This window comes from Zea mays, chromosome 5, assembly GCF_902167145.1.
Source record: "Zea mays cultivar B73 chromosome 5, Zm-B73-REFERENCE-NAM-5.0, whole genome shotgun sequence".
Taxonomy (NCBI): Eukaryota; Viridiplantae; Streptophyta; class Magnoliopsida; order Poales; family Poaceae; genus Zea; species Zea mays.
In genome coordinates, this window is record NC_050100.1 from 66,223,228 (window position 1) to 66,242,657 (window position 19,430).

Here is a 19,430-nt window from a genome sequence, read left to right on the forward strand (position 1 = left end):
TTAGAGCCTAACCGCTCAAAGTGATGTCGGGAGATCACGCCAAGAAGGAGATGGAGACCGGCGAAAAGCCCACTACAAGCCATGTGAGCACTTCATCGGAAGAGTCCCGCACCAAGAGGAAGGAAAAGAAGAAGGACTCCTCCAAACGGAAGGAGAAAAAGGCTTCCTCTTCTCACCACCAAGAGAAGAAGGAAAAATCTTCTTCCCACAAGCCGCATCGGAAAGGCGACAAGCATAAGAGGATGAGGAAGGTGGTCTACTACGAGACCGACACTTCATCAACTTCTACCTCCGACTCTGATGCGCCCTCCGTCACTTCTAAGCGCCAAGAGCGCAAGAAGTATAGTAAGATCCCCCTACGCTACCCTCGCATTTCCAAACATACACCTTTACTTTCCGTCCCATTAGGCAAACCACCAACTTTTGATGGTGAAGATTACGCTAGGTGGAGCGATTTAATGCGATTTCATCTAACCTCGCTCCACAAAAGCATATGGGATGTTGTTGAGTTTGGTGCGCAGGTACCATCCGTAGGGGATGAGGATTATGATGAGGATGAGGTGGCCCAAATCGAGCACTTCAACTCTCAAGCTACAACAATACTCCTCGCCTCTCTAAGTAGAGAGGAGTATAACAAAGTACAAGGGTTGAAGAGCGCCAAGGAGATTTGGGATTTACTCAAGACCGCGCATGAAGGTGATGAGCTCACCAAGATCACCAAGCGGGAAACGATTGAGGGGGAGCTCGGTCGGTTCCGGCTTCGCAAAGGGGAGGAGCCACAACACATGTACAATCGGCTCAAGACCTTGGTGAACCAAGCGCGCAACCTCGGGAGCGTAAAGTGGGATGACCACGAGGTGGTTAAGGTTATTCTAAGATCACTTATTTTCCTTAACCCTACTCAAGTTCAATTAATCCGTGGTAATCCTAGATATACCAAAATGACCCCCGAGGAAGTTATCGGGAATTTTGTGAGCTTTGAATGCATGATCGAGGGCTCGAGGAAGATCAACGAGCTTGATGATGCCACCACATCCGAAGCTCAACCCGTTGCATTCAAAGCAACGGAGGAGAAGAAGGAGGAGTCTACACCAAGTCGACAACCAATCGACGCCTCCAAGCTTGACAATGAGGAGATGGCGCTCGTCATCAAGAGCTTCCGCCAAATCCTCAAACAAAGGAGGGGGAAAGACTACAAGTCCCGCTCCAAGAAGGTTTGCTACAAATGTGGTAAGCCCGGTCATTTTATTGCTAAATGTCTTATATCTAGTGACAGTGACCGAGGCGACGACAAGAAGGGGAGAAGAAAGGAGAAGAAGAGGTACTACAAGAAGAAGGGCGGCGATGCCCATGTTTGTCGGGAATGGGATTCCGACGAGAGCTCAAGCGACTCCTCCGACGACGAGGACGCCGCCAACATCGCCGTCACCAAGGGACTCCTCTTCCCAAACGTCGGCCACAAGTGCCTCATGGCAAAGGACGGCAAAAAGAAGGTTAAATCTAAATCCTCCACTAAATATGAATCCTCTAGTGATGACAATGCTAGTGATGAGGAAGATAATTTGCGTTCCCTCTTTGCCAACCTTAACGTAGCTCAAAAGGAAAAATTGAATGAATTGGTTAGTGCTATTCATGAAAAGGATGACCTTTTGGATTCCCAAGAGGATTGTCTAATTAAAGAAAACAAAAAACATGTTAAGGTTAAGAAGGCTTATGCTCTTGAAATTGAGAAATGTGAAAAATTATCTAGTGAGCTAAGCACTTGTCGTGAGATGATTGACAACCTTAGAAATGAAAATGCTATTTTAAGTGCTAAGGTTGATTCTCATGTTTGTAATGTTTCAATTCCCAATCCTAGAGATAATAATGATGATTTGCTTGCTAGGATTGAAGAATTAAACATTTCTCTTGCTAGCCTTAGATTAGAGAATGAAAATTTGATTGCTAAGGCTAAAGATTTTGATGTTTGCAAAATTACAATTGCCGATCTTAGAGATAAGAATGATATACTTCGTGCTAAGATTGTTGAACTTGATTCTTGCAAACCATCTACATCTACCATTGAGCATGTCACTATTTGTACTAGATGTAGAAATGTTGATATTGATGCTATTCATGATCATATGGCTTTAATTAAACAACAAAATGATCATATAGCAAAACTAGATGCTAAAATTGCCGAGCATAACTTAGAAAATGAAAAATTTAAATTTGCTAGAAGTATGCTCTATAATGGGAGACGCCCTGGTATCAAGGATGGCATTGGCTTCCAAAGGGGAGACAATGTCAAACTTAATGCCCCTCCAAAGAACTTATCTAACTTTGTTAAGGGCAAGGCTCCCATGCCTCAGGATAACGAGGGTTACATTTTGTACCCTGCCGGCTATCCTGAGAGCAAAATTAGAAAGATTCATTCTAGGAAGTCTCACTCTGGCCCTAATCATGCTTATATGTATAAGGGTGAGACATCTAGTTCTAGGCAACCAACCCATGCTAAGTTGCCTAAGAAGAAAATTCCTAATGCATCAAATGATCATGCCATTTCATTTAAAACTTTTGATGCATCTTATGTGCTTACTAGCAAATCCGGCAAGGTAGTTGCCAAATTTGTTGGGGGCAAACACAAGGGTTCCAAGACTTGTGTTTGGGTACCCAAAGTTCTTGTTTCTAATGCCAAAGGACCCAAAACAGTTTGGGTACCTAAAGTCAAGAACTAAATTTGTTTTGTAGGTTTATGCATCCGGGGGCTCAAGTTGGATACTCGACAGTGGGTGCACAAACCACATGACAGGGGAGAAAAGGATGTTCTCCTCATATGAGAAAAACCAAGACCCCCAACGAGCTATCACATTCGGGGATGGAAATCAAGGTTTGGTCAAAGGATTGGGTAAAATTGCTATATCTCCTGACCATTCTATTTCCAATGTTTTTCTTGTAGATTCTTTAGATTACAACTTGCTTTCTGTTTCACAATTATGTCAAATGGGCTACAACTGTCTTTTTACTGATGTAGGTGTCACTGTCTTTAAAAGAAGTGATGATTCAATAGCATTTAAGGGTGTGTTAGAGGGTCAGCTATACTTAGTAGATTTTGATAGAGCTGAGCTCGACACATGCTTAATTGCTAAGACTAACATAGGTTGGCTCTGGCACCGCCGACTAGCCCATGTTGGGATGAAGAATCTTCATAAGCTTCTAAAGGGAGAGCACATTTTAGGATTAACAAATGTTCATTTTGAGAAAGACAGGATTTGTAGCGCATGCCAGGCGGGGAAGCAAGTTGGAGTCCATCATCCACACAAGAACATCATGTCGACCGACAGGCCGCTTGAGCTACTCCACATGGATCTATTCGGCCCGATTGCTTACATAAGCATCGGCGGGAGTAAGTATTGTCTTGTAATAGTGGATGATTATTCTCGCTTCACTTGGGTATTCTTTTTGCAGGAAAAATCTCAAACCCAAGAGACCTTAAAGGGATTCTTGAGACGGGCTCAAAATGAGTTCGGCTTAAGGATCAAGAAAATTAGAAGCGACAACGGGACGGAGTTCAAGAACTCACAAATTGAAGGCTTCCTTGAGGAGGAGGGCATCAAGCATGAGTTCTCTTCTCCCTACACACCTCAACAAAATGGTGTAGTGGAGAGGAAGAATCGAACTCTATTGGACATGGCAAGAACCATGCTTGATGAGTACAAGACACCGGACCGGTTTTGGGCCGAAGCGGTCAACACCGCCTGCTACGCCATCAACCGGTTATATCTACACCGAATCCTCAAGAAGACATCATATGAACTCCTAACTGGTAAAAAGCCCAACATTTCATATTTTAGAGTTTTTGGTAGCAAATGCTTTATTCTTGTTAAAAGAGGTAGAAAATCTAAATTTGCTCCTAAAACTGTAGAAGGCTTTTTACTTGGTTATGACTCAAACACAAGGGCATATAGGGTCTTTAACAAGTCCACTGGACTAGTTGAAGTCTCATGTGACGTTGTGTTTGATGAAACTAACGGCTCTCAAGTAGAGCAAGTTGATCTTGATAAGATAGGTAATGAAGAGGCTCCATGCATCGCGCTAAGGAACATGTCCATTGGGGATGTGTGTCCTAAGGAATCCAAAGAACCTCCAAATGCACAAGATCAACCATCCTCCTCCATGCAAGCATCTCCACCAACTCAAAATGAGGATGAGGTTCAAGTTGATGAAGGGCAAAATCAAGAAGATGAGCCACCTCAAGATAATGGCAATGATCAAGGGGGAGATGAAAATAATCAAGAAAAGGAGGATGAGGAAGAACCAAGACCGCCACACCCAAGAGTCCACCAAGCAATACAACGAGATCACCCCGTCGACACCATTCTCGGCGACATTCATAAGGGGGTAACCACTCGATCTCGTGTTGCACATTTTTGTGAACATTACTCTTTTGTTTCCTCTATTGAGCCACACAGGGTAGAGGAAGCACTTCAAGATTCGGATTGGGTGATGGCAATGCAAGAGGAGCTCAACAATTTCACAAGGAACGAGGTATGGCATTTAGTTCCACGTCCTAACCAAAATGTTGTAGGAACCAAATGGGTCTTCCGCAACAAGCAAGACGAGCATGGTGTGGTGACAAGGAACAAAGCTCGACTTGTGGCCAAAGGATACTCCCAAGTCGAAGGTTTGGATTTCGGTGAAACCTATGCACCCGTAGCTAGGCTTGAGTCAATTCGAATATTATTAGCCTATGCTACTTACCATGGCTTTAAGCTTTATCAAATGGACGTGAAAAGTGCCTTCCTAAATGGACCGATCAAGGAAGAGGTCTATGTTGAGCAACCTCCCGGCTTTGAAGACAGTGAGTACCCTAACCATGTTTATAGGCTCTCTAAGGCGCTTTATGGGCTCAAGCAAGCCCCAAGAGCATGGTATGAATGCCTAAGAGATTTCCTTATTGCTAATGACTTCAAAGTCGGCAAGGCCGATCCTACACTCTTTACTAAAACTCTTGAAAATGACTTGTTTGTATGCCAAATTTATGTTGATGATATTATATTTGGGTCTACTAACGAGTCTACATGTGAAGAGTTTAGTAGGATCATGACACAGAAATTCGAGATGTCGATGATGGGGGAGTTGAAGTATTTTCTAGGATTCCAAGTCAAGCAACTCCAAGAGGGCACCTTCATTAGCCAAACGAAGTACACTCAAGACATTCTAACCAAGTTTGGAATGAAGGATGCCAAGCCCATCAAGACTCCCATGGGAACCAATGGGCATCTCGACCTCGACACGGGAGGTAAGTCCGTGGATCAAAAGGTATACCGGTCGATGATTGGTTCATTACTTTATTTATGTGCATCTCGACCGGACATTATGCTTTCCGTTTGCATGTGTGCAAGATTCCAATCCGACCCTAAGGAATCACACCTTACGGCCGTAAAACGAATCTTGAGATATTTGGCTTATACTCCTAAGTTTGGGCTTTGGTACCCTCGGGGATCCACATTTGATTTGATTGGTTATTCGGATGCCGATTGGGCGGGGTGCAAAATTAATAGGAAGAGCACATCGGGGACTTGTCAGTTCTTGGGAAGATCCTTGGTGTCTTGGGCTTCAAAGAAGCAAAATTCGGTCGCTCTTTCCACCGCCGAAGCCGAGTACATTGCCGCAGGTCATTGTTGCGCGCAATTGCTTTGGATGAGGCAAACCCTGCGGGACTATGGTTACAAATTAACCAAAGTCCCTTTGCTATGTGATAATGAGAGTGCAATCAAAATGGCCGACAATCCCGTCGAGCATAGCCGCACTAAGCACATAGCCATTCGGTATCATTTTCTTAGGGATCATCAACAAAAGGGAGATATCGAGATTTCTTACATTAACACTAAAGATCAATTAGCCGATATCTTTACCAAGCCACTTGATGAACAATCTTTTACCAGACTTAGGCATGAGCTCAATATTCTTGATTCTAGAAATTTCTTTTGCTAGCTTGCACACATAGCTCATTTGAATACCTTTGATCATATCTCTTTTATATGCTATGACTAATGTGTTTTCAAGTCTATTTCAAACCAAGTCACAGGTATATTGAAAGGGAATTGGAGTCTTCGGCGAAGACAAAGGCTTCCACTCCGTAACTCATCCTTCGCCATCGCTCCAAGAAAAGGACCTTGTCTTTGGGGGAGAAAGTAAAAGCCCAAAGCAAAAGGACCGGATTTCGTCTTTGGTATAATCTTAACTCATTTACTTATGACCAAAGGGGAAGAAATTACTTAGAGGGCTCTAATGATTCCGTTTTTGGCGATTCATGCCAAAAAGGGGGAGAAATGAGAGCCCAAAGCAAAAGGACCCGCACCACCACCACCAAATTCAAAAACTTAGTGCTTTCCAAAAGTATTTATCATTTGGTATCCCATTGTGTTCAAAAGGGGGAGAAAGTAGTATTTCAAAAATGATATATCAAAACCCTCTTGAACACTAAGAGGTGGATCTCTTTTAGGGGGAGTTTTGTTTAGTCAAAGGAAAAGCATTTGAAACAGGGGGAGAAAATTTCAAATCTTGAAAATGCTTTACAAACTCTTATTCATTTACCTTTGACTATTTGCAAAAGATCTTTGAAATGGATTCACAAAAAGAATTTGCAAAAACAGAACTCGTGGTGCAAACGTGGTCCAAAATGTTATATAAGAAAGAAACATTCCATGCATATCTTGTAAGTAGTTATATTGGCTCAATTCCAAGCAACATTTACACTTACATTATGCAAACTAGTTCAATTATGCACTTCTATATTTGCTTTGGTTTGTGTTGGCATCAATCACCAAAAAGGGGGAGATTGAAAGGGAATTAGGCTTACACCTAAGTCCTAAATAATTTTGGTAATTGAATTGCCCAACACAAATCTTTGGACTAACTAGTTTGCCCAAGTGTATAGATTATACAGGTGTAAAAGGTTCACACTCAGCCAATAAAAAGACCAAGTTTTGGATTCAACAAAGGAGCAAAGGGGCAACCGAAGGCACCCCTGGTCTGGCGCACCGGACTGTCCGGTGTGCCACCGGACAGTGAACAGTACCTGTCCGGTGCACCAGGGGACTCAGACTCAAACTCGCTACCTTCGGGAATTTCCAGGGCGACTCGGCTATAATTCACCGGACTGTCCGGTGTACACCGGACAGTGTCCGGTGCGCCAAGGGAGGTCGGCCTCAGGAACTCGCCAGCTTCGGGAAACACCAACGGCTAGCCCGCTAAAATTCACCGGACTGTCCGGTGTGCACCGGACTGTCCGGTGCGCCTCCGAAGCAACGGTCATCTCCGCGCCAACGGCTCTCTGCCGCGCATTTAATGCGCCCTCTGCGCGCGCAGAAGTCAGAATCGCCCATGCTGGCACACCGGACATCAAACAGTACCTGTCCGGTGTGCACCGGACACCCCGGCGGGCCCACAAGTCAGAAGCTCCAACGGTCAGAATCCAACGGCAGTGATGACGTGGCAGGGGGCACCGGACTGTCCGGTGTGCACCGGACTGTCCGGTGCGCCATCGAACAGACAGCCTCCCAACGGCCACTTTTGGTGGCTGGGGCTATAAATACCCCAACCACCCCACCATTCATTGCATCCAAGTTTTCCACTTCTCAACTACTACAAGAGCTCTAGCATTCAATTCTAGACACACTAAAGAGATCAAATCCTCTCCAATTCCACACAAAGCCCTAGTGACTAGTGAGAGTGATTTGCCGTGTTCATTTGAGCTCTTGCGCTTGGATTGCTTCTTTTCTTTCTCACTTGTTCTTGAGATCACAACTCCATTGTAATCAAGGCAAGAGGCACCAATTGTGTGGTGGCCCTTGCAGGGAAGTTTTGTTCCCGGCTTTGATTTGAGAAGAGAAGCTCACTCGGTCCGAGGGACCGTTTGAGAGAGGGAAGGGTTGAAAGAGACCCGGCCTTTGTGGCCTCCTCAACGGGGAGTAGGTTTGCAAGAACCGAACCTCGGTAAAACAAATCTCCGTGTCTCACTTGCTTATTCGCTTGGGATTTGTTTTGCGCCCTCTCTCTCGGACTCGTTTATATTTCTAACGCTAACCCGGCTTGTAGTTGTGTTTATATTTGTAAATTTCAGTTTCGCCCTATTCACCCCCCCTCTAGGCGACTATCACAGACCCAACATAAGAACGGGTTGGTTCCTCCTTCACCTTTCATCCAACGTGAAGTCCGCAGTTCAGCTCTTTCCTTAGGATCCAGGAGGACAGGAGGACATAGCTGCAGTTCAAATTTATATTTTAGTTCCACAATTATTTTGTATTTTCGTCTTAAATAATAAAGGTAAGCCGAGATGTAAAAGGCTTAACCTTAAGTCATGTCAGGTAAGTCTATGGCAGCTCGAGGACGAGCTGGTCCTCAAGGGAGGGGGAGATGTCATGGGCATCATAGGGAGCGGTCACCACCATGCAGTCCGCACCCGCAGGAAAGGAAAGAATAAGATTGAGATGAGCTGGGATAAGGCTAGAGAATAAGATTGAGATGAGAGAATTGTGGAGAGTTGGTTAGCAGCAGATAAGTCCAAGAAAGTAGGAGTTAGTTGAGAGTTTGTAGGAGAAGTTGGTTAGCCATAGGGCTATTTATAAGCCGTATGGCAGCAGGGAATAAATCAAGCAAGATCATTATCAAACCAATCTCTCTCTTGCAATAGCTCTCAAGCGCCTAGGGCTGCTGCCCTAGAACCAAGCCTGCGGCAGAGGGGTATAACCTCGCCAGAGAAGACAGCTATCCCCATGGACCGAAGGTCCATGACATGTGGTCATAGGAGGAGTTTTGGCAATATTTTTTTCTCGAATACGCAAGAGAATTGCGTATTTTTTATATTAATAGAAGAAGCAAAAACACAAAAGTTATAGCCAAGAGGCCACACAAGAATTACAGGGGATAACAGGAGGAGAGAAACAAAGACAAACATAACAGCCCCAAACACACAATCACACAAGAAGCACAATATCACTTAGGTAGCAACATCTGGCAGCGACAGACCATTGGCACCAGCCAGCTTCCAAAGCATAATATCATGCCCAACCATGGCTAAGGCAGCAGAAAGATTTGGACTCATCCCATTGAAAACACAATCATTCCGATGCTTCCAAAGACACCACGCCCCCAAGATCACTATGGAATTAAGGCTAGCCTGAGAAGATCCCCCCACGGGAGTGGAGATGCCTTTCCACCATGCCATGAAGTCCTCTTCACCCGGTTGCGGTGCCACACCAGCAAGCCCAATCCTTTGGAGAAGGATAAACCAGAATTGCCGAGCGAAAATGCAAGATAGCAGCAGATGGTTGATCGTCTCCTCCTCCTGGTCACAAAGGACACAAGCGTCGGGATGGTCGAGGTTGCGCCTAGCCAACCGGTCGGCCGTCCAGCAACGGTTGTGGGCAACCAGCCATAAGAAGAATCGACACTTTGGAGGCGCCCAACTTTTCCAAATAAGATCGCAATGCTCGAAAGTGATTGAGCCCATGAAGATCATCTCATAAGCAGACTTTGCTGAATATTGGCCCGAGCTTGAGAATCTCCAGATATGCTTATCAGGGGTATCAGGCAACAACAACACCTCTGAAACAGCTTCCGCTAATTTAATGAACTCAGCGATGACCACAGCAGTGACCGTACCACGAAGACCGTGAACCCAAGCCATATCAGTTAAACCCTCAGCGACCGTTCTCTTGTTAGCTACTCTCTTAGGAACCATAGCACATAGGTGGGGGGCCAGATCAACCAGGCGCTGCCCTAACAGCCATCTGTCACACCAAAACAAGGTGTTGCTGCCATCTCCAACTTCAGAGACTAAGGCAAGATCGAAGAGAGACTTCACCTGATCTGAAAACTGGAGTTGAAAAGAAGCCCAAGCCTTGTCCGGACTAGTCTTTTGAAGCCAAAGCCATCTAACACGAAGAGCCCAATTCAAAGACTGTAAATTAGAGATGCCGAGGCCGCCCAGCTCCTTAGGTCTAGTGACTTTAGGCCAAGCAATCAGACAATGACCTCCATTAGTTTCGCTTCTGCCACGCCAAAGAAAATTCCTCCTGATTTTATCCATGGCCTTGAGGGCCCAAGAAGGGAGATCTAGAGCCATAGCATGATAGACAACAGTAGCTGTCAACACAAATTGAACCTGGACCGCTCTTCCTGCCTTAGTCATAAGATCAGCCTTCCAACCCGGGAGAGAGTTCGCCAAGCGGTCAATGAAGGGCTGTAATTGCGCTTTATTGAGCCTTTTTAAGGACAGCGGCAGCCCCAAATATTTAAAAGGGAATTCCTCCAGCTTGCAAGGCAGATGATCCTGAACAGTGGCTACCTCCGACTGTGAGCACCTGATAGGGATAATACTACTTTTCTGAATATTTGTTTGGAGACCGGAAGCTTCACCAAACAGCCTGAGTATATCCCCCACCAGAACAAGGTCATCCGCTGTAGGTTTGATGAAAAGCGCAACATCATCCGCGTAAAGAGAGACTCTATGCAGAAAGGATCGAGTTGACAGGGGCTGCAACAGCCCAGCTTCAACAGCTCGCCCCACCATGAGGTTTAGAACGTCCATCACCAAAATGAATAACATAGGGGAGAGGGGGTCTCCCTGCCGCAGCCCTCTTCTGTGTGGAATGAAGTCCCCTGGAATACCATTAAGGAGAATCTGAGAGGAGGATGTGGCAAGCAGCCCACTCACAATGTCACACCATCCAGCACCAAACCCCAGACTCCGCAAGACTTCCAACAAGAAGGGCCATGATACTGAATCAAACGCCTTTGATATGTCCAGTTTCAGCATAATTGTTGGCTGATTCTGAGAATGAAGGAAGCGGGCTGTTTGTTGGACCAACATGAAGTTGTCTTGAATAAATCTTCCCTTGATGAAAGCACTTTGGTTCTTGGACACCATACTATCAAGCTGACCTCCCAACCGGTTTGCAAGGATCTTCGTAATTAGTTTGGCAAAACTATGAATGAGGCTTATAGGCCTAAACTCCTTGGCATTAGACGGGTTCTCAACCTTAGGAAGGAGGATAACGAAGGCTGAATTAAGAGCCCGAAAATTCCGAAAGTCCTTCCTCCAAACTGCTGCAACAGCCGCCATGATGTCCTTCTTAATGATTGGCCAACACACCTTATAAAATCTTCCCGTGAAGCCATCGGGCCCCGGCGCTTTGTCAGAGGGCATCAGCTTGATGGTATCCCAAACTTCTTCTTCCGAACATGAGCTGACAAGGTGATCCAGAAGATGGTGTTGGATCCCAAGGGCCTCAAGATCAATAGAAGACTCCCTGTCACTGCTGCTACCAATCAGCTCCGTAAAATAATTGAGCAGCACCTCCGCTTTATCATCATGACTAGTAACCAAGGTCGCTACCGTCTTTTGTAATAAATGGCCGTAACCTCATTTGAGGCCAAGGTCGGATGATTTTTCCATTATCTAAAATATATCTCATGTTAGCTGTGAACCTCCCAAAATGGGTTATCAAGGGACAGGAGAAGGCTCAAGGAGGTAACTGTCTTGTGTCTTGGGAAAATGTGCATAGGCCTCTGGAATATGGTGGCCTAGGTATTTTGAATCTTGAGAAGCTGGGATGGGCTCTAAAAATCAGATGGCTCTGGGCTCAAAAAACTGACCGGCCTCAGCCTTGGGCTGGTTTCCCTATTGAGATCCCCCGAAATGTTAAGGCTCGTTTCAACTCAGTAGACAGTAGTTACCTCAATTGTTGGCAACGGTGAGAAAATTCTATTCTGGAAGAACAGGTGGCTGAATGAAACTGCATTGCTCATTTTGCTCCCCATCTGATTCAGATTATCCCTAAAAGAGTGGCTAACAGGAGAACAGTAGCAGCAGCTTTACTCCTCTGTTCCATGAGTAATATCGGATCCTTTTACTCCTCTGTAACCTTTTTGTTTTTCCTTTTCTTTTGTTTCTTTTTCTGTTTTGAATATGGATGTAAGTCCTGTTTTTCTCTCTCTAATATAAAGATGTGCAGCTCTCCTGCGCGTACTAGAAAAAAAACTTTAAATAATCGTCAATGGGTGGCTGACATTCGTGGGGTACTAACAGTACAGGTGCTAGAAGAATATGTCCAGGTTTGGGACCAAGTGAAAGGAACAATCCTACATCATGATTTGACTGATACATATAAGTGGAGGTTATCTCAGACTGGCGATTACAGTAGCAAGTCAGCCTACGCTGCTTTCTTCAATGGATCCATCAAGTTTGCACCTTGGAAGCGGATATGGAAGAGTTGGGCTCCCCTCCGTTGCAAACTCTTCATTTGGTTGGTGTTCAAAAATCGCTGCTGGATAGCGGATAGGCTAGCTAAAAGAGAGCTATCTCATCCTGAGGCCTGCCCTCTTTGTGATCAGGGCGAGGAAACCATCCACCACCTTCTGGTTAGCTGTGTTTTCACTAGACAGTTCTGGTCGCATATTTTCCAGGCTCTGAAACTACCAGATTTGGCTCCTACATTGATTGAGTCTAGCTTCCCCAATTGGTGGAGAAAAATGTCTAGACTTGTGCCAAAAGAAAGACAAAAGGGTCTGAATTCGTTAATCATCTTGACAGCCTGGGAGACATGGAAACACAGGAATTCATGCGTCTTTGAATTCCTGCATTCCTGACCTCCTTACACAGATTGGGGGGGATGCAAAAAGTGGGGTGGGCTGGAGCTTCAAAGCTTCTGGACTTCATTGCCTGGGCCCTGTCCAGGAATTGATGACTCTCTACAGTGCCTTTCTGGAGGTTTATCCCGGATTTTTTGTGCTCCCTGTTGGTCGTGCAGTTAGATTTGCAGCAGGTCTTTTTCTTCAGAGTTTGTTGCTGGTCTAGTTTCAGGCTTTTCTGTCTGTTTTATCTAATTTTTCAGGTTGGTTTGTAAGGGTGTGTACAGTTGTTGTGTTCTCTGTCCGGCCATGCTGGACAATTCTATTTCTACTCTTCTTAATGAAATGACATGCAGATCTCTGGCATCGTTCGAGAAAAAAAAAGTAATGTGGCCTGAACACTTTGCATCACCATGTTACATTACTAACACCTACAGTTATTGGGTGAATGGCAATCATTAAAAAAGTTCACTTTAGTTTCATCATAGGTCAAACTTCTTGAGCAGGTTTTTCGAAAAAATATACTAAAATCTAGAAGTTCAAATAAATGCATTATCAAGAGTTTAATGAAACAATAATTTGATATCACAGATGTTGGTGCATTTATCTATAAATTCAGTTGAAGTTATAAAAGTTTGACTTAGGAAAAAAGGTAAAGAGAACTATAAATTGAAATAGAGGGAGTATAAAAATAAAGAGTGGACTTGGTGTAGTAGGTAACTATTGATTGAGCAAATAGATTGCAAGCAAATATTGAAATTAACTATTGATTGATCCATTGCTAACTACTAACAATTCCCAGTCTAGATTGTTCTAACCCAATAAGCATACTAAGTAGGTTGCAAGCAAAAGCAACCAGCTTATGTTCTTTTCAGATTTGAGGATATACTTTAAAAATTGGAGAATATTTCAATTTACTCCTATAACAGGGCTTATTCAGAAGCTCTCAAAGAAACTCACTCTGTCATTAGTCTCAAAATATCATGTGCGCAAGGCTCATTAGAACGCTTCTGAATTCCATATAGTTGGCATGAGACAACATATGTAAACTTCATGTCGGCTATAGCCTTGCATTGAGTCTTTAATGGTGAGTCCTCAGACATTACTTCCATTGCTCTGTAGCCTTTCATAAGATCTAATGAGACAAGTACAGAATTTATCACATATGTCACTATGTACACAATCAGGACAATAGTTTAGAACCACAACATAGACTGCTATTAGAAATACCATCATTGTTGGCCATATCAAGAAAAGCCTGAAGCTCCAAAGCTTTTCGATAGTACATCATCCCTCTTACTGCATACACAAGAGCAATAATGACAAAAAAAATGGGCACAATATATAGTATAAGATGTCCCTCAAGAGAAGATATAGGTGCAGCCATGCAGGAGGTACACTATACCAGTTCTTGTTAATGTCTGCCCCCTATATGACACCCAAAGACAAAGCTTCTCTTCCAGCTGTTCATCTTCACGGAGTACCTCTTCATTCTTGCAGCCCACCCTTTCGAGGAAATTTTTCCATTCATCTTCAATGAGGATAGTACACAAAAAATCAGTTTCAGAGGACAGAGGGCAGACACACAAAAAAAAACGCATGAATATCAGTTCAAGTAAATGGTAAGCAAGTGAGAAAAAAACCTGGGTAAATTTTTTGCAAGTAGAAAAGAATGGAAACTCCATCCTCATTTCGCTCTTCCAGATTTTGTAATGAAAACAGAACATCTTCCTTGTAATAAGGAGTCAAGATACTGCAATATCAAAATAGTTGAAGCAATGAAATAAGAAACTCAAGCAAAAGATCAAATCAAACATGCATCTTCCAAAAGTGGCTTGCCAACAAGTTTTGTGGAAAGTATGCCAAAAAAAAACTTATGCAAGAAAAAAATGTAATACATGTTGCTCAAACAAATGAATAGCCAAGCACAGTGTAGTTCAAACAAACAAACAATAAAATGAATTCTTTCCAGATACAGCAGGATTCTTTTTGCTAAAAGAACTAATATGGAGAACAACATCAGCATTTCAAACAGATAAAACTGAAGCATTTACTCCCCACTTTCCAAATTGTAAGTTGTCAGGGCCTAAGGAGGCCCACAGAGGGGCTGCGGTAGCAGCAGCCATGGGCCCTCCAAGGGGATTAGATAAGGATAGTTAGAGATAAGATTAAAAGATTAGTAGAAATTATTTAGGAGATTAGTTGAGATTATCTAGGAAGGTTATCAGTTAGTAGTTTGTTGAGAGTTTTTAGGAAAGTTTTAAGAAGATAAGGATCTCTAGCTAGAGAAGGGCAGCCAACCGGCCTATATATGTAATCAATGGATGAGAAATAGAGCAGGCAAGAATTATAAGGGAGAAACCCTCCTCTTGCTCGAACCGTGGGCAGAGAGGCCCCCGACCGACGTTCCTGCCCATCGATACCCCTCTCCAATCCCTCACAGATCTAGCGACCATAACATCTGGTATCGGCTAGCTTGGGTTTCGATCTGATCCCATGGCTTCTGCTGCCAATTTCGCGGCGTCATCCTGGCAATCGGCGTCCCCATCTCCATGGACTGTGCCGCATGTCACCTTCGTCACGCCGTCCTGGCAACCGACGTCCCCATCTCCATGGGCTGCGCCGTATGCCACCTTCGTCACGCCATCCTGGCAACCGGTGTCCCCATCACCACGGGCAGCATCGCCTGCCAATTTTGTCACCACATACTGGACGCCGGCGTGCCCATCTCCAGGGACAACGCCAAATTTCGTCACATCATCTTTGTTGACGGCGTCTCCGTCCCCATGGGCGACGCCACTAGGGGCAGCCACGGCTCAGCAATCACCAGCTCCATCGATGGGGGACTTGTGGACCAACATAAGGGCTGATCTCGCAAAGATGCAAGCTACGCTCCAGAAGGTTGAGCAAGGGCTGCTGCAAATTAAGGTAACAGTGCAACATGAGCAGCACCAGTTGGGGTTGTCCGCACAGCTCCAGACGTCGGCAGATGTGGGCATACAAGCTGCTGCTTGTGGCTTCCTTGCACGACGGAGAGTGCGGGAGATGCGCCGGCAGATGCTCGAGGCAGCCTTGGTGACGGACTGACGGTTGACCTCGGCACACGAGGGTGCGACCTCGCCCTGTCGGACGACCATCAGCAGCGGCACCGGCCGCTATCTCCAAGTGCGAGCATGGTACGTGTCCCGCGGGCGACAAACTTCAACTCTACGGCAGGCACTCCCCTCGGCATCGGCAAGGGCGCACTATTTAGTGCCACCACATTCCGCTACCGGCCGCCACGAGGGCGCCTCCGCTGGTTATTGTTGCGACTTACTCCAGGTGCCCGTCTATGTGCTCCTCTTTCGTCTAGATGGCGTCCATGGGATCCAGGTGGCTGCACACGTGCAAGTCCAATGCGCGGAGAGTGTCCGCCTTATCTTATGGGATCAAAAAAAATTCAGATTCGAAATAATAAGATAAGCCGAGATGTAAAAGGCTTGTCTTCTAGGTGTCTGGTTTTAGGTCAAGTAGACTCGGTATTTGAGCACCCGTCATGCTGCAACTCGAGGACGAGCTGCTTGTCCAGGAGGGGTGTAGTGTCAGGGCCTAAGGAGGCCCACGGAGGGGCTGCGGTAGCAGCAGCCATGGGCCCTCCAAGGGGGATTAGATAAGGATAGTTAGAGATAAAATTAAAAGATTAGTTGAGATTATTTAGAAGATTAGTTGAGATTATCTAGGAAGGTTATCAGTTAGTAGTTTGTTGAGAGTTTTTAGGAGAGTTTTAAGGAGATAAGGATCTCTAGCTAGACAGGGGCAGCCAGCCGGCCTATATATGTAACCAATGGATGAGAAATAGAGCAGGCGAGAATTAGAAGGGAGAAACCCTCCTCTTGCTCGACCGTGGGCAGAGAGAGGCCCCCGGCCGACGTTCCTGCCCATCGATACCCCTCTCCAATCCCTCACCGATCTAGCGACCATAACATAAGTCGTTTTAGTTTTGTCGTAAGGCAAACTTCTCTAACTTTGAACAAGTTTATTGACAAATATGTTCATATTTACAGAGGGCAGCGCTATTCGTCACCTTAGATGATAATCACCCACTCTAAAATGACTTAAAGAACGACTTACAAAGATTACAAATAACTTAAATTTGTTAAGTCATTTCATGGTGGGTGATCATCACCTAGGGTGACGAATAACATTTATATATTTACAAAACCAAATAAATGTATTATCATTGCATATTTCGAGTTAGATTTAATAAAACTACTTTGATGTGATAGATGTTGATCCATTCTCCTACAAACATTGTCAAATACTAATTCAATTTAGAACAAAGTTTAAATGACCTACAGTTTGGAAAGCAGGGAGTAGTGTATAACCAACTACGTTATTTTTATTGTTAGATTGGGCTGACCAGACCTGCCATATGTGCTGATCAGGCCTGCCATATGTGTTAGAATGGGCTGATCAGGCCTGCTATATGTGTTGATCAGGCCTACCATATGTGCCTTAGCGTTTATGGCAGTTGATCATAGATTAGACAAGGATCTTCATTGATTGGGTGTTTTCTATAAACCTTAGACTCTCATTGCCTATATATTTTACACCCCTTGTATCTCTATAGTCAATCTACTATTCCCCAAGCCATATCTCAACTTTGCCAAGACCTTTAGTCATGTGGTGAAACAAGCGACTGTTCACACTATGCTCTCTCTGGCCCTCTCTCGCCATTGGCCTGTTCACCACCTTGATGTGATGTGAAAAATGCTTTCCTCCATGAGATTTTCATCGAGACTGTCTACTGCATGCAGTCGTCTGGTTTCGAGGACCCAGCCCACCCAGACTTTGGGCCTGTTTGGTTCGCTACCTAACTTGCCACACTTTGCCTAACTTTTCTGCCTAAGGTTAGTTCTTCAATTCGAACGACTAACCTTAGACAAAGTGTGGCGCAGTTAGCCACGAACCAAACAGGCCCTTTGTTTGTCGGCTCAACAAGTCTCTTTATGGGCTCAAATAGGCTCCTCATGCATGGTACATTAGGTGTGCTACACATCTGACCTTTTTTTATTGAACTGCACAGGAGAACTGTGCGTCATTTCATTAAGAGAGAAAATACTGCAGGGAGATTAGGATCCCCAGGGTTAAAACAGTACATCAGACTCGCACACTTACACAGGACCTTTAAGACCTGCAAGAGCCGATCCTAGTGACTAACTCCTGGAGGGCCTTTGCCCTAGCCAGACACCATAAGTGCCCCTCAGCCACAACTGACTGGAACACAACTTGAGCATCCGGCCTGATTTTTTCAAAGACGCAAGCATTTCTATGTTTCCATAATTCCCAACAAACTAGGATGACCAGCGAGTTGAAGCCCTTCCTTCCCACCTTAGGTAGGGAGTTTGCTGCGTGACCCCACCATGATTTGAGCCGAGCAACATGGTCAGGTGGTAACACGCCTAGGCCTAGCCCATGCAGCATTGAAGTCCATACCTCCCTGGCCAACACACAGGAGGAGAGCAAGTGGTTGATCCTCTCCAATGCTTGGTCGCAGAAGGGGCATGCCGACTGATGGGGCAAACCACGCTTGGCCAAGCGATCTGAGGTCCAACAATGGTTATTGATGACCAGCCAGATAAAAAAAAACTTGCAGTTCGCTGGGGCCCAAGTTTTCCGAATCCGCTTCCAAGGGGAGAATTTGATGGTGTCAACGAACATTTTGTTATAGGCAGATTTGATGTTGTATCACCTAGTAGAAGAGAGCCTCCAAACGTGCTTATCCGGTGTGTCAAGTTGAAGGACAGTACCCTCCACCAGATCCCAAATATGGAGGTAACCAGTCAACACCTGAACTGTTAAGGCTCCCTTGATATCTGAGATCCAACATCTGTTAGAAAGAGCCTGACTCACTGTACGCCTTTTAGCTACTCTCTTGGGGATTGCACGGTAAAGCTCGGGGGCTAAATCAGCCACAGATCTGCCCTGCAACCATTTATCTGTCCAAAAAAGAGCATCCTCACCATTGCCAATGGTAACTCTTGTTAGAGTGGACACACTAACTAGTTCATCCCAAAAGCTTAAGCTTATGGGAGAAGGTAGTCAATCCACTTATACACTTTCAACACCCCCACTCACGTGCAGCCAGAGAGAAAAGCGCAAACGGAGCCAGAGAGAATGTTAGACTACCCGTCTAGGGTTTGGGGTGTTCCCCTTGTAATTACCATCTCACCCTCACTGTAATGGGCCTGGCCCATTTACTAAGTCTATTAATACTACACCCAACCCTGTTTAGGGTCATGGGTTCACATTCCAACATGGTATCAACCTAGGTTTAGGGTTTTTTCCCAACAGCAGCTACAGCCGCCGGGGGGGGGGGGGGGGGGGTTCCTCCACCGCCTGCAGCCGCCGCCGGCCTCCCAACTCCGACCCTCCTTCCCTCCCTGCCCGCCGCGCCGCCAGCAGGCCCGGCGCCCCGACGCAACTCCAGCCGCGCCGGCCCTTCTCCCTCAGCCGCCGGCCTCCCATCGCCGGCCCTCCCTCCCTTCCTGTCCGCCGCGCCGCCAGCTGGCCCGGCGCCCCGCCGACGCTCCAGCCGCGACCGCGCCAGGTTGCTACCGCGTCGCCAGCCGCTTGGGCGCAACCCGCCCAGGCCGCCGCGCCGCCAGCCGGACCGCACCCGGCCGCAGAGCCCCACCGCGCCTCCGTCCAGACGCCCCTGCTGCGTCATCGCCCGATGGACGCATCCAACGAAGCCACCACTACGGCTGGATCCAACGTCGGGGTCACCACCGGCCCTGGCACGCACCCCCCCATCGCCCCTGCTGCACTCA

General features: G+C 45.7%; 1 protein-coding gene across 1 annotated transcript in view; it reads right to left on the reverse strand.

The window, feature by feature from the left end:
• Positions 1-19,430, reverse strand: part of LOC103626482 (callose synthase 3) — a 71,729-nt gene that overhangs the window by 13,634 nt on the left and 38,665 nt on the right. Inside the window, exons 28-31 of the mRNA XM_008646894.3 lie at positions 14,262-14,371; positions 14,024-14,149; positions 13,849-13,917; positions 13,579-13,753 (exon numbers count right to left, since the gene is read on the reverse strand). Of these exons, the coding sequence (XP_008645116.1) occupies positions 13,579-13,753; positions 13,849-13,917; positions 14,024-14,149; positions 14,262-14,371 (480 nt within the window). The remainder of the gene's footprint in view (positions 1-13,578; positions 13,754-13,848; positions 13,918-14,023; positions 14,150-14,261; positions 14,372-19,430) is intronic.